The following is a 14282-nucleotide window of genomic DNA, read 5'->3' on the forward strand; positions in this document are numbered from 1 at the left end:
GGAGGACAATTATTTGAGGCTTCTAGCTGTGTCAACTATAAAGGATTGCTGTTATACAAGATTCATTTACACAAGATGGTACTTCTCATTAGACAATGTGCATACTCTATTACTTTACCTCATACCTTAATGGTAATGCACTCTGTGTTTTTTCAACTGTAGGCTCACTCTTCCATCCTGTAACACTTCCAGACTTGACTTGATCCCCCGCTAAAATTCTGTGAATGCAAAGTAATAGCATTAAAAATACTTTTTCAATAGACAAAAAACCGAAAAGTACCTAATCCATCTTTGATGTTGAACCCATGCCATTTCTGGGTTTCCGTACCACACCCAATTTTGGCAGTCTTTATGGTAATTTTAATCAAAGCCACATGTACCACTATGAAAGGGATGTTGAAAAGCAAATAAAAACCTGTTGAGATGGATATCAGGAGAATCAGAATAGATCTCAATCAACTTCAGTTATTCTTTTCCCTATAGTACTTAGTGACATAGCATAATAGATATACTTGCCTCAATTCAGAACCATAGACCAACAGAAAAGAACACAGAAATGTAGCTGTGAAAGCAGATCACTTTAAAACACAGGATCAGGTATAGATCACCTAAGAGTTGACCTAAAATGCAAAGGTAAAAATATTGGGCACGATTGCAGTTTACCAAACATACTAGCAAAATAAAATAATTATCGAAGAAAAACATGTGCACACTTGGGTTGCCGAATGGGTAAGTTTGATGCAATCTACGGCAATCCTATTTACCCCCCAACGGGGCACTTCCTAGCAGACGTATTTTTTATTTTTTTTGCAGACGAATTCTTTGTTATTTCTTGCTTATAGTGAACAGACTTACTACAAGGAGTGTCCCGATTCAAAAAATGAGGATGGAGCAAGTGTCCTACGTCAGGTAAATTATTTTTCATTGAATAGAATTTTTTTTTTAATTTGGTAAGTTGCAGCAGCGATTCTGGAACGATCTTGGCTCAAGATGATGGTTCACTGGATATTTGGAAGACGTGGGGATGTAATACTCTTGTCAGTGACAATAGTACAATCAGATTACTAATTATCATCTTCCTTATTTCATGTGATCATTTTCATTTATTTCACAGCCTCCATATTCAAGGGCAGCAATATTGTTGTGCTTGCTGTCAAGCCAAACTAATTCCCTGACTTTGTTAGGGATTTGAACAAATGTAATGGACCAGAAAATCAGTTAGTGTTGTCTGTAATGAGCGGGATCACTATTGAAGAACTTGAAAAGGTAATAGACTGCTGGAAAATTAAAACCTTGATCTTATATTTTTTGTGCATGCAGGGGCTTTTTTCATGAGTGGCTAATCTTAAGGCCATAATTCATGTGATGCCCAATACTCCTGCATTGGTGGGTGCTGGTTGTGCAGCTATTTCATGCCATCTATATCATTCAATATTTGACTACTAAATTCTTTTTAATTTTAGTGTACTGCCTCAAGGAGCATGCACCTTCCAAGCATGCTGATGCAACCATCAAAATCTTAGAAAGTGTGTGAATTTGTTGTCAGGTGCCCGAGTGCCACATGAACAAAGCGTTCACAAATAAGAGGATCCATGATCTGACCACAGCTGTTGCTTCCACCTAGTGATTGTTAAGCTTTCAAAATGATTATAATTTGTTATACAACACAGAAAAATCAAAAACATATTTGCTGTTTTCGTTTGATGAAATTATTACAGAAACAATAAATGTGTTTACAACTTTAAGTATATTAATAAACACGATTTTTTTGCTATAGTTTAAAATTCTTTGAATTAAAGTAATTCATATGTGAAACACATCTCTATAGTATCATTAAATGATGTAGAAATTTCACTCACTGCGAGATACATCATTGGCATCCAAAGCAATAATACAAACAGCAAGGCTCTGCCTTTTGGGACATAGTTGCTAAGCCTGCATGACACGATGAGCACACAAAACTTGAAAATTTTAAAAGGAAAATATTTGTTTTCTTTATTATTACAAGTACAAATAATCGGAAACTTCCTACTAGATTCTAATTTAATAAAAAATATATCGTCGGAAGACAATAAACTTTCCACAATTAATGGCATAAACAAATCTACAACCACTCCACACAAAAACTACAACCTACACTTTCAGTACCTGCCATTTTTTGTTTACAAATGTGCGTTACAAGAGCGTCTGCTTGCACCAAGACAAAAAATGTGTTCCAATGGGCCAAAAACCTGGCAATGCCCCGGCTAGTGAACGACGTCATGGCTAGTTTTCTGACTGCCCTAACCCTCTGTAGGGCAGCCATTGGAAATCGACAATAGCGATTTTTTTTTTTTTTTTGGTAAACGGATTGCCATACGATCATCTCCTATCACCATCTATGTTCGAGCTCGGGTATTAAGGAAAACAGCATTTAACGATAGATTTAAAAATTTAAAAAGAAAGTAGCGGCATCTAACGAATAAGATCGAAAAATTCGATACTACATTCGTCTGCTCTTTTTTGTTAACACTTGGGTTTCGAGGGATAGTTTTTGTCTGTTTTTTCTTTTCATAAACTTATTTTTTCATTTTATTAAAAAAAAGAAATGGATCGACCTACCCGGGAGTTTGCCTTGCAGTTAATGGCGTCCAAAGATAAAATGGAATCGGAACTTTTAGCGCTAATGGATGTTCTGAAATCGGTATTCGAGCTAAAGTACACTAGTAAATTTGTTAAGAAGCTAAAGGTGTTTTTCTTATTTAGAATAATGCTGACATGACACAGCCTCTAGTTGATAATGAAGGATTTCCTCGTTCAGACATCGATGTTTATCAGGTTCGAACTACGCGACATAAAGTGATATGTAATGCATTAGTTATGGTCCTACTTGTACGGGAAAATTAACTCGCCTGTATACATTACCAGGCCTTAGAAATGATTTGAAGAATCTAACTCAACAGATTGAAGCTGTATTACATGATCTACATGCTCAGCAGAGAGAGGGTGCGGGGATGGATGAACACAAGACATCTTTCTTAAATGAGTATGATGAGCATTCAACACCATTTGCCAAAGTTGGAGCAGTGATCGAAGGCTCCCCTGCAGAAAAAGCAGTATGTAACAAAAGATGTGACTAAAAGGTTCATTCAATGTTGCTGTGTTCTTTTTAATTAAAGGGGCTTAAACAAGACGACCTCATTCTCGGATTTGGGACGTTACGAGCCAGCAATTTCAGTAACTTGAAAGATGTGGCACAAATTGTCCAGCACAGGCTAAATTGTGAAATTCCAATATGCGTCCGTCGCTATGATGATCTGATTCAAATTACGCTCATCCCTAAAACTTGGAGAGGTAAAGGTTTCCTTGGATGTGTTGTTTTACCCTTTGATGCTGTTGATCGATAAATCTTTTCCATAAAGATTGTGTTCTTCAATGTATTAAACTAATGAAACACAGTTATTTAAAACAGAAAAAAATGCGCTATGCTATTATCTTGAAGGCACTCTTTCATATTGAACTGTGGTGACAGACAGGAAATTACAGTACGGTATCTTTTTTATTTCTTTGTTATGTTAGAACCAATATTTTTTGTTTCATATACATTTAATTGTTGGTTGAGACTTTTAGAAATCATCCTGTATTTTAGTAGGATAATAATAATATGTGTTATCCCATATGGTCTAGTGGCTAGGATACCTGGCTTTCACCCAGGAGGCTCGGGTTCGATTCCCGGTATGGGAATTTTTATTGAAAATAGTATTACGTATCTGTAATGTAGTATCGATTATATGTTTTCTATTACATTACCTTTTTGAAATTTTGAATCACAGCACTTCTAGAAAAAAGCTGAGTTTCTATTGTACCATAGAGTGGATAAGTTCAGAAACAAATTTAAGTTCAAAATAAGTTAACCGTTGAGGTTCTAATATTATCTCTAGCGAAAATCTATTCTTCGAGTGGAATTGCAGTATTTTATGTAGTGCTCTTTGGTCAAAATAGTTTTTGCGGAATTTTAGATGATCAACTTTTATTGTTCAGCATTTCAAATTGTAAAAATAGATATGGAGATGCAGGGTATCGATCCCCGTACTTCTCGCATGCTAAGCGAGCGCTCTACCATCTGAGCTACATCCCCAGTGATAAGTCATATAAGTCAACCTGTTTGATACCTATAAACAGTAGAGAAAAAATTATGTTCTATATTATATTAATTAACCAAAACCATCCAACCAGGAATCTCTCGGATTCTTACTGTTCCATACAAGATTTCATCAGCCAATTTCATGAAAGGCACGCCCGGTTCGTCAAGAGTTCTTCCGGTACGTTTGACTTGTCATGGAAATCGATTTCGGAGTTGTATAGTGGAACAAGTCGTACATTCCCTAAGACAAGATATTTGGTTTGGCCCGAACGCACAAGAATCCCAATCCAACACAAGAGTAACTTGTATCTCTAGATAAAAGGACATTCGGCTGTACTGCACTCGGTTAGCATTCGCGGTTGTCATGCCAGTTGAACGATTCATTGACATTTCAGACTGAAAAGAAGAAAAGCTCTGTTTGGCCAGAGGACATGAACCGTTCAATAGGTCATCCCATCCCTTAGCCCTTTTCGTCATTTGTCCTTCGCTGTTCTTTTTGCGTTTTCTTTCGTTAAAAACCTTTTTACGTAAGGGAGGGTAAGATAAAATTTTCTTTAAATAGTCACCGACGTCCACTTTACAAAACAGTTCCTGTCCGACAGTTGACCATTACGTTTGCTAGTCTATAGTCGCAAAAAAAAAATCGTTTCGAAGTTTCGAGACAGGAATTTTGGTATTGTTTATCAAAATAGTTACGTATTGTAGTGAGTCTGACTTCGTGACGACTTTGAAGATGGACTGCTAAGTAAATGACTTTCAACTCTTTACGACTTTGGTAGGTCACGTTCTTTGAATAGTTCGAAATGTTTACGTTGCATAGTGAGGGTAGATAGGATTCGATGTGTACAAGTTACATGCTGAATGTCTAAGGTTTGGTTTATTTCTTAACATTGTATTGTGAGGATGCGTGTGCAAAATGTAGCAGTTGTAGGTCGGAACGTAGGACTAGAGTAGATATAGATTAGCTAATAACTGCAACACTAAGAATATACGTAGGATAATTTGCATTTCCATTCGTCTGGCTTTTACTTTTGGGTGAGGCGGTTCTAAAACATGGTTATTCACATGTAAGTAGGAAACCTGAACAACTCTTTGTCTGTAATTTGGCTAGCCAGTCAATAACCTTTTTTAGATTACTTTTCGAGTTTTCTGCTTTCACACATTGTGGGGCATTCGTGAAATTTCTAACATGTTTCGTTTTTCTTATTCTTACTCGTTGGACCGGTTAGTGATATACGTCAAGTCAATCAAAATCCAGTATTTTCTACGTTAGACATCCTTGTTCTTTTTAAAAAATCCCCACATCGCAAACGGTTGTTAAGCGAGAAACACCGTCCACGCACCAGTGGGAGGTTTGTTCATTACGTTGTCAAGTTTTAATTCGTTCGGTAAATGATCTGTGAAAAAACCGAAGCGTTCATCGTTGGATCGATAATGGAACAAAACTGGCAATTGTTCCTGTCCTTCCTTTGTTTTAACTTTGCATATTTCTTATCTAATTTTTCACTCGTCTGTTATCTCCTGTGTGCAGCTGGACTCACCCTTTTGATTTCAACGTTTTTCAACACTCTTTCGGTAAGCGTTACAATTTTATTTCGTAATTTTAAGTATTGTTTAATGCAGCGTACTAGCTTTCCCCGAGCTGGAAAAGGAAGTTCCAGTTAGTGTAACGGTTTTTGATGTACAATCTAAAAAAAAAAAAAATGGACCTTTTTTCCCTCTAGCTTCTTAGAGGGGAAAAAACTTGTTCTCAAAGTAACTTGTTTTTTTCCCCAGACATTTCACGTTACGTTGCGCATGCATACTTATAATATTCTAGTGCTTCAAAATATGCACTTCTATCCTGTGGATGCTCATACTCATTGCTAATGCCCTATTTAATTCTTGTCTTGAAAAACAAAACAAATACCACGGATCGTTGGATTCTGTAGATAACGAGCAATGGCCGTGGTGTTCTCGTCACCGGATGTGATACGGGATTCGGACACGAACTGGCAAAGAAGCTGCACTCAGATGGGTTCACTGTTTTTGCCGGTTGTCTCGATGGAAGGAGCAATGGAGCCATCAGACTGAAGAGATTGGGTGATGAGTCGGGACGACTGCACGTAATCGCAATTGATGTCACTAGTCAGGAAGACGTAGACAAAACTCTTCGATATGTCGAGGCTAATCTTCCCGAAAAAGGACTTTGGGGTCTCGTTAACAATGCCGGCCAGTCTAGCACTCCTGGATTTCTGGAGTGGACACCAATGAAAATTTACGAAACGGTATACGGACGATACACTTTCTTTTTTCCAATTTTGAGACTTCTGAATTATTGGCTTTCATGAATTATATTCGAATTTCGTTACAGGTGATGGCGGTTAATGTGTTTGGGGTCATTCGCGTGACAAATGCTTTCTTGCCGCTCATTCGCAAGAGCCAAGGAAGGATCGTGAACGTCTCTTCGATTTTGGCTCGTACTTTGTCTCCATTCGCTGGCTCCTACACAATCACGAAGAACGTGATAGATGCGTACACGACCATCCTTCGTCTCGAGATGAATCGTTTCAATGTCAAAGTGGTTGTCGTCGAACCGGGCAACTTCATGACGGCTACCAACTTCAGTACTTGCAACGGTCAAGGCGGATTTGCCTTTAATGCTCGACGATTGTGGGACCAGTTGGACGAGAAGATTCAAAACGACTATGGGAAAGAATGTTTAGAGCGTCAAATATTCGTAGCGGAAAAGTTGGTTGAAATGTCTGTAAGTTTTTCACGATGGACTGGGTTAAGTTTTCACTTAATTACGCGGCTTTATTTTTAACTTTTAGGAAGGAGAACCGAGTTATGTTGTGAACGCTATGGCGAGTGGCATTCGTCGCTTGTATCCTAAAGACCGATATTTTGTCGCTTCGCTTTCTGAAAAATTCATGGCTTGGGGTATGCAGTATTTGCCTCTTTGCATTAGCGATCTTCTCGTCTCAGGAATTGAATCCCATGCCATTCCAATCGCCATTGTGCCATACGTTAAGTACATAGTATTGGTTCCGTCAATCGTAATTTTACTTTTGTTGGCTGCCATCCTTCGTACTATCAGTGCTTAAATTGCCTTCAATGCACAAAACATGACTATTACATTTAATCTAAATTGGATAAACACATTTTTATAGTGAGAACATCTATCACGATGCCCGTTGTCTTTTCCGTGCCAGTAGATGAGACTTAATGAAATGGTGTTTAATAGTTTTTAGTGCAAACTTCTTAATGTCCAACACTCGCCGCCGCAGGTTTTTACAATAAAGGATGTTACGGTGAGTTCGATGACTTTCAACGAATATGCTGAGCCGGTCCGTACCGTGTTTTGGAGCATGTATCAACAGGAGGTAGTATATTTTTTTTAAATGTTAAAAGCAGCATAAAATGGACAGGGCGTAAAATATGCGCTGTGATAAGGCCGCGTAGTTGACGTGCACTTATTCGTATACCAATTAATGTCATTGTTGCTCCTGATATGAAGACATGGTCTAGCTTTCAGTGTCATTTGCACTCAACAACGTTGACGTGGAACCAGAGAGGAACGTTCTTGACAATTTTTGGTCCAACAAATTTTCCTTAACTTACCGAGTAGCTAAGTCATCAGAATGCGTAGGCCATTGCTCTTCTTGCATAGCGTAAGTAATTTAATCTGAAACCTAGACTGTTCTAATTTGGTATATTTGTTTGTAGATGGCCTTTCGATCTTAACCTTTCAACACGGACGAATATTAATGTACACTAGTGTTTTAGTTTTACACTGACGTAACGGGTTTTTATTTTTACTTGACTTATCTCTGGTCTTTTGCTTGGAGACCTTCGCAACACTTCAACTGCACTGTATTTCCCGTTATTTAGTTATGTTGATCCATGATGAATCAAGTCATACCCTTTATTCGTCTTGCTTCTCATTATTGTAGCGCCTTGCTAGCATGTAAACTGGTTTACATTTTTTTGTTGCATTGTGCCATTTACGGTGGAAAATCAAGTTTTGCATCGTGGTCCATTTTTAGGCGGCTCTCACGAATTTGGATGAGCACTAGGCATAAAATTTGTATTTAGAAGAAGGTTGCCTTTGAATTTGACTTTAAGATGCACTCTTCGATTTTTAAGTTAGCCAAAATTGATTATTTGTTTATTGCACAGCTCCTTTATTTCAGTGTAACCTAATCTTAGAATAACAAAGTTGTCGGGTTTGTTTGTCGGTAATTACAATCTCCTGATTCTGTTTGGCAAATCGTGGATTTAATTTTTAGTAACAATTTCCATTGATTTACATCCCTAAATCAAAATGCCGTAAACCATACGAATGGTGCCAATGACCCATTCACGTTCAACTCCACTTTGCCAGAAACCGGAAAGTCACGAACACCGTGAAGAAAAACAAAGAAAAACCAGGTTCACCATCTCCAACAGGCTAGTTGATTCTCAACTACTTCCCTTGTAGTCTACCTTTAGATTAACCGGTTATCGATGTATGTGCGCCCAGTCGGCCCGAAAAGCAACACGGTATTCAAAAGCCTCAATTTGTTCTTCAACTCCGCGCAGTGTACTTGCAACTGCTGACCGAGATAAGTTCACTTGTTATTTGTTTGTTGTATTGAGTCCTCGATACATCACTCATCAGAAATGAACATTGTGGACTATCAAGAAGTGGAGAAGCTTATTGCCCAAATAATTCTGCAGTTGCGAACTATTTTCAATTGGCAATTCTTCACGTCGTCTATTTTATTCTTCTTCGCCTATTTGACACCCAGTTTTGCGCTCGGAAGTTATTTACTGTGCGTAATTGGACTTGCGCTACTAATCGCCACGTATCGAAACTCAATTTTGGTAAGTAAACGTGATTTCTTTATTTCAATTTAAAGCTTGTGAAAGTATTTTTCTTTTTAATCTAATCATTGGTAAAGGTAACGCAAGAAGATCGGGCTGTTCTCATCACCGGATGTGATTTCGGATACGGATATGAGCTGGCCAAGAAGCTGCGCGCTAGCAATTTCACCATATTTGCCGGTTGCTCGGACGTGAAGAGCAATGGAGCCATTAGTTTGAAAAATTTGGATAATCAAACTGGACGTCTTCACGTTATCCAAATGGACGTCAGTAATCAGGGGGAGGTGGACAACGCACTCGATTATGTCAAAGAACATCTTCCAGAGAACGGCCTGTGGGGTATCGTCAATAACGCGGATGAATCCAGCTGTCCAGGCTTTCTGGAATGGTCTCCTATTGAAAATTACGAGAAGGTAAAAGAAATTACGGAAACTACTTTAGTAGAAGTCTAAAACGTCCGGTATTGTTCGTCTTCTGATGGGGTCGAATGATTTAGACAATGGCGGTCAATTTGTTTGGTGCCATCCGCGTGACAAACTCGTTTTTGCCGCTGATCCGCAAGAGCCAGGGGAGGATAGTAAATGTGTCTTCATTGCTGAGTCGGGCACCATCGCCTTTTAACGGACCTTACGCCATTGCCAAAAGTGCAATTGATTCTTATTCGGCCATTCTTCTTGCCGAGATGAAACGCTTCAACGTTCAAGTCGTCGTCGTTGAACCCGGCAAGTTGGCCGAAGGCGCTAATTTTAATTCCGCCAAACGAGAATTCACCCGCACGATTCGCCGCACGTGGGACTTACTAGACGATGGACTCCGGATGGATTACGGGCAAAAATACGTAGAACAACAGATTGAAATCGGGCAAATGTCTATGGAATTAGCCGTAAGTTTAAACACCTTGTTTTTTTAACGTTTGTTTTTATTTTGACATTTGAAACGCAACGTTAATTTACTTCTTCAAACAGGAGACAGACATCGGTTTTGTTGTGGAGGCCATGGTCAAGGCTGTTTCTCAATTGCATCCCAGGGATCGGTATGTTGTTGCGTCACTGACGGAAAAATGTATCGCTTACGGAATGCAGTACGTGCCTCTTTGGTTAACTGACCGCCTATTGCCTACCATGGAAGCGCAAACGTATCTTAGTTACCTCTCTTATCTAGAACCTTTCATTTTAATTTAATGAGTTCTTATTTATTTTTTATTTAAATAATGGCATCTCGCATACTGGTAATCGGCTAGTTTGTAGTCTTGTCCCTTCGTGACACGCGTTTTTTTTCAAACTTTTGTGCGTATTCCTCCTGAATTGGAGTAGATGCAATTATTTTTACACTTGATTTGTTTTTGGTAATGTTTGTGCTTGACCTGAATACCAAGGTTCAAACCAAAAAAGGATTCCGCAGTTGTGCATGGGTGATAAGGTAATCAAGCCAAGCAAAAAGAGCGTTGTTTGGCAGAGTTATTCGTCTATCGGCTAGAAATAAGGAAAAACTGGATTGTTAACCCTTAAGCTAAGCCCACTTTCGACTGTCACACGATCCGACCATGAATAATGTATGGTCTCTCAATCAGATTGGGGCGGAAATGTATCATGTATCAAATAGCGGGAATTTGGTTAACTGAATAAAATGCTCTGCAATGCGTTCCAGTTTGCGCAAGAACGTTTGTCACACGGAATTCTTCGGAAGTCTTGGTGACGTAATTCGAACAAACGTTATCCATTTCTGTCACGAGATGGCATCTACCTTTCCAAAAACATTATTTTATTTTTTTGTACAGATTCACAAGCTTTCACGGAACGCGGAATCGGGATTCATAACAAAAAAATTGAACGCGGAAACAACTGCCAACGCATAATGAATGATGTGCTACGCAAGCAGTTGGCAATCTATTTCTACGAGTTCGCAGTGCCGCCCTGCTGTAAGAGAATCCTTCATTATCCATTAAGACTCGTAAAAAAAAACCAGCACAAAGAAGGGTTATAGCTAAATAGCAGCCAGCTGAATCCGCCTACGATTCACGTGAGGCATGACTCATCTATTATGTGGCAACCGGCGATCCGTTCAAAAAGTGTTAAACACACCCGCACACTATAACGATCGTGTCTGAAAGTAAAAAATAATCATTTTTCATAAGTTTCTATAGGTGTCTGTCCATGCCCATAGGACTGATGCATCTTAGTTTTAAATCATATACAATTACCAATGCAGACGACAGTCATCCGCTTCATAACCATTTGAATAATTTTTTTTTTTATTCCTTTATTTTTCTAGGAAAATATTAAAAATCATTGCGAAAGGGATGTGGAAACGTGCCATAAGCCACGCTAATGATGAACGCCCATTTCAGCTGAGTACTAAAAGTTCATTCTATTATGGTATTTCAAAACACGATGAACGTGAACGATTCATCCCCTAGCAAATATTTTTAAAAAAAAAATGGGGCAAGAATGAACGCCCTAATTTTTGTTTTGTCTGTTGCTTAACGGCTTTTCATATTTTGTTAGGTCATTGCAATAACGAAACATGTGTGCTGAGACAAGAAAGAAAAAACTGGGCAATCTACGAATCCAAATATAGCCGCTGGGACACGCTTAAGTTGATTGAACTCGAGCACGGCACAGGGAAAAGAGAAACTTGCTCTTATAAAAAAGAAAAAGACTAGAGGGATCTTTACGTATATATTTATACATATACAGAGCAGGCCTATATGGAGCTGAAAGATTCAGTGCTTCTGGGCTTGTTCCGACAAAGCCTTTAAAAAAAAAACGCCATAAGGCCCTTATTCAACCTTTAATTTCTTCTTTTTTAAGATTTTAAACAAGAAAAAAAAAAGGCTATAACATTGGAGACAGAGATCAAAAGACCGCCTAGTTCAAAATGGGCGGAGATGTTTTTATTTTTCTTCGTCAAATGCACTACACCGGAAACACAGAGTCCACCTTGATCTTGTTTCCTCTCCATCGTTTTTTTTCTTTTTTAGTTAGTTAGTTTTTTTTTCCCTTCATGTAAACAACGTCACAGTAAATAGATCGGGGTTCTGAGCAACTGCTGGAAATAGCATTTTCTGTTTTCAGTTGCTGGAACACCACAAAAAAAGAAGTCAAGCTGACAAGTTCTTTTTTTTTTTTTTCTAACGCTCGTTGGGCAAAAAGCCCAAAAGAAAAGCGTTCACCAATCGTTTTTTTTTTTTTTCAGAGGTCCTTATTCTCATCCAACGTTTTCAAACGATGCACTTCATCTGTGTCTAACAAAGCGGGCGGTGCTTTTTAAGTATAGATGGTGTTGTTGGCATTCGCCAATTACACGAACTTAACCAAAAATGTTAACGCCAGCTGGCGTTTTTCTTTTTTCGATCATCGTTCCTGTTTTTCGCATCCATTACGCATCCATCCATTACGTCAGACACTCGATGAGCTATTTGTATAATACGGGACAATGGAAATAGAGACACGCACGATTCATGTCGTAATAGGTTTTTATTCGGGAATGTACGTCTTAACCGCCAGCAATGTGGTTATTTGCAATAAACATCCTGCTTTGACAATTTCCCGTCGCTAGCGGGACAACATTTTGTTACACGATATATTCGAAATAACTTATCTAGTTGCGGAGATTGACGCAATCGATTCGAAAGGAGAAAAAAAAAGGAGTCATCCGACCTTCATTGGCTTGCTTTCTAGGATAAAAAAGAGACTACGGTCGTGACTCACGCCAGCGTGACTTGCTGAGTCGTCAACAGTAGGCGACTGCGCAGATAATGTTTGAAATGTCAACTATTTCCTCGTTGATATTTTGGCTCGTTTTGCTTTAGGTGCTACCACAAACTGAAGGCTAACAGTTGAGGAGTTTGACTCATCAATCATTGATTGCATGCACAGTATATCTGCAGTGTTAAACGAAAGAAGGTTTGTATTTTTCTTTCTGTTCGAAAACTGTGAAGTCGTGAAATGGAATGCGCGTCTAACTCGTTAGTCACCACACATTCTCTAGATGACATTTTGCTGGTTGCGAAGTTGACATTTATTCAGATCAATCAACACTCAACAAGCTATGAGGGATCAACCCTAGTTTGATGAATAGGCTGTTAGATGGTTGTGCTGTTAGGCCTACATATGCACTACTGTGCAGCAGCTTCGGAATATATTTGCATGGAACGGACAGCAATGTTTTGTCAGACCCATTCATCACAGACAAACAAGAACGCAGACAAAAAGGGGGGAATCGAACATAATCGACTAGAGTGATACAGCGCAATGTCGGTCCTGGTATTATTAGCAATTCAAATGTAAAGGAAGAAAAATGTTGAGGCTATTTCGTTTGATTTCTGTGGGGCGTTCTTGTAGACAGAAAATCTCTTGAATATTTAGGGCTTTAAATTTTTTAAGTAGCTAGAAACGGTATACGTGGAACTCTTACGCAACATCGAGATTTTCGTTGCTGTTCGTGTCTTACTATATATTTAATGAGATGACATACCGTAGTTCTTTCTCCTAACTTTCTCATTTTTCACCTATATTTAAACTCGGCCGTAACACGAGCTCACCAGGAAACAACTTTTCGTTTGGATATCTTGATACACCTCTGTCTTTGGCTGTCGTTGCTGATTAGATGCTAATTATCTCCGACATCCTCGTTAGTAGACGCAGGCAAGTGGTGTCCTTGTTTAAAGTTGGATTTGTTGAAACAAAAGCGTTGGGACCATCTAGACAGAAAATGATTCTCTTTAACGACTTTTGGATAACACGTCAACTTTTAACAAATGGCGGTAGCACAAAAACTCTTCGAAGATTTTACGGGTCACTAGGATTTTCTTTCTTTAAGATTATTTATATATTTTTTTTTTTGTTTCTTTAGAAGTGCTGGACTCGCCTGTGGAACTAAGCCATCATCCGCTATACAGCTGCTGTCCAATAAAAACAAAAGAAAAATGTTGATGAGGTTTTGAAGAGTTTCCAACATGGCCATCTTTAAGACAAATAATACGTTTGCCTTTCGTTCCCTTTGCGTTTGTGTTATTGTTTGGGAAAGTTGCAGCCTTTATTTTGTTTTAAAGAGCATAAAGAATCGATGCCAGAAATTGTTCTCCATCGTGAACTGTTCATACCAACAGAGGGCGTATTGGGACACGTTTGACTAACTGTTCAGTCTCATTTCGTGTGCCCAGTGACAAGTGTATCAAAAAGAAAGGAGTCCTGAGAATTGGATACACAAAGAGGCAAGGTAAGAAACAAATAAGGTGTCGACCAACCGTAAGGGGAGGGCAACGAAAATGTCGAGACAAATGTTTCGCATGAGTTGTGACGTGTCAACT

General features: G+C 38.7%; 3 protein-coding genes, 1 long non-coding RNA gene and 1 other non-coding gene across 6 annotated transcripts; all 5 read left to right on the forward strand.

Moving 5' to 3' along the window:
• The first annotated feature begins 841 nt into the window (after positions 1–841).
• LOC130700456 (uncharacterized) lies at positions 842–1745 on the forward strand. 2 transcript variants are annotated; one of them, XR_009421631.1, is made up of 4 exons: positions 842–1037; positions 1115–1266; positions 1321–1386; positions 1464–1745. It is a non-coding gene; the product is annotated as an uncharacterized LOC130700456 (long non-coding RNA). The 2 variants fall into 2 exon arrangements; XR_009003798.2 differs by having other exon boundaries at positions 842–1266.
• Positions 1746–2506: 761 nt separating this feature from the next.
• Positions 2507–3415, forward strand: LOC130700455 (26S proteasome non-ATPase regulatory subunit 9-like). Its single transcript, XM_057522506.2, has 4 exons — positions 2507–2683; positions 2746–2845; positions 2908–3095; positions 3159–3415. The coding sequence occupies exons 1-4, from the start codon at positions 2588–2590 to the stop codon at positions 3384–3386; spliced, it is 612 nt and encodes a 203-aa protein (XP_057378489.1). The 5' UTR covers positions 2507–2587; the 3' UTR covers positions 3387–3415.
• Positions 3416–3651: 236 nt separating this feature from the next.
• Positions 3652–3723, forward strand: Trnae-uuc (transfer RNA glutamic acid (anticodon UUC)). Its single transcript has one exon. It is a non-coding gene; the product is annotated as a tRNA-Glu (tRNA).
• Positions 3724–5456: 1733 nt separating this feature from the next.
• Positions 5457–7240, forward strand: LOC130700454 (D-beta-hydroxybutyrate dehydrogenase, mitochondrial-like). The gene is made up of 4 exons (XM_057522505.2): positions 5457–5698; positions 6055–6390; positions 6477–6869; positions 6937–7240. The coding sequence occupies exons 1-4, from the start codon at positions 5516–5518 to the stop codon at positions 7207–7209; spliced, it is 1185 nt and encodes a 394-aa protein (XP_057378488.1). The 5' UTR covers positions 5457–5515; the 3' UTR covers positions 7210–7240.
• Positions 7241–8736: 1496 nt separating this feature from the next.
• Positions 8737–10208, forward strand: LOC130700517 (D-beta-hydroxybutyrate dehydrogenase, mitochondrial-like). The gene is made up of 4 exons (XM_057522567.2): positions 8737–8971; positions 9049–9384; positions 9468–9854; positions 9937–10208. The coding sequence occupies exons 1-4, from the start codon at positions 8768–8770 to the stop codon at positions 10150–10152; spliced, it is 1143 nt and encodes a 380-aa protein (XP_057378550.1). The 5' UTR covers positions 8737–8767; the 3' UTR covers positions 10153–10208.
• Positions 10209–14282: the final 4074 nt, after the last annotated feature.

The sequence above is a fragment of the Daphnia carinata genome, chromosome 8 (assembly GCF_022539665.2).
Source record: "Daphnia carinata strain CSIRO-1 chromosome 8, CSIRO_AGI_Dcar_HiC_V3, whole genome shotgun sequence".
Classification (NCBI taxonomy): Eukaryota; Metazoa; Arthropoda; class Branchiopoda; order Diplostraca; family Daphniidae; genus Daphnia; species Daphnia carinata.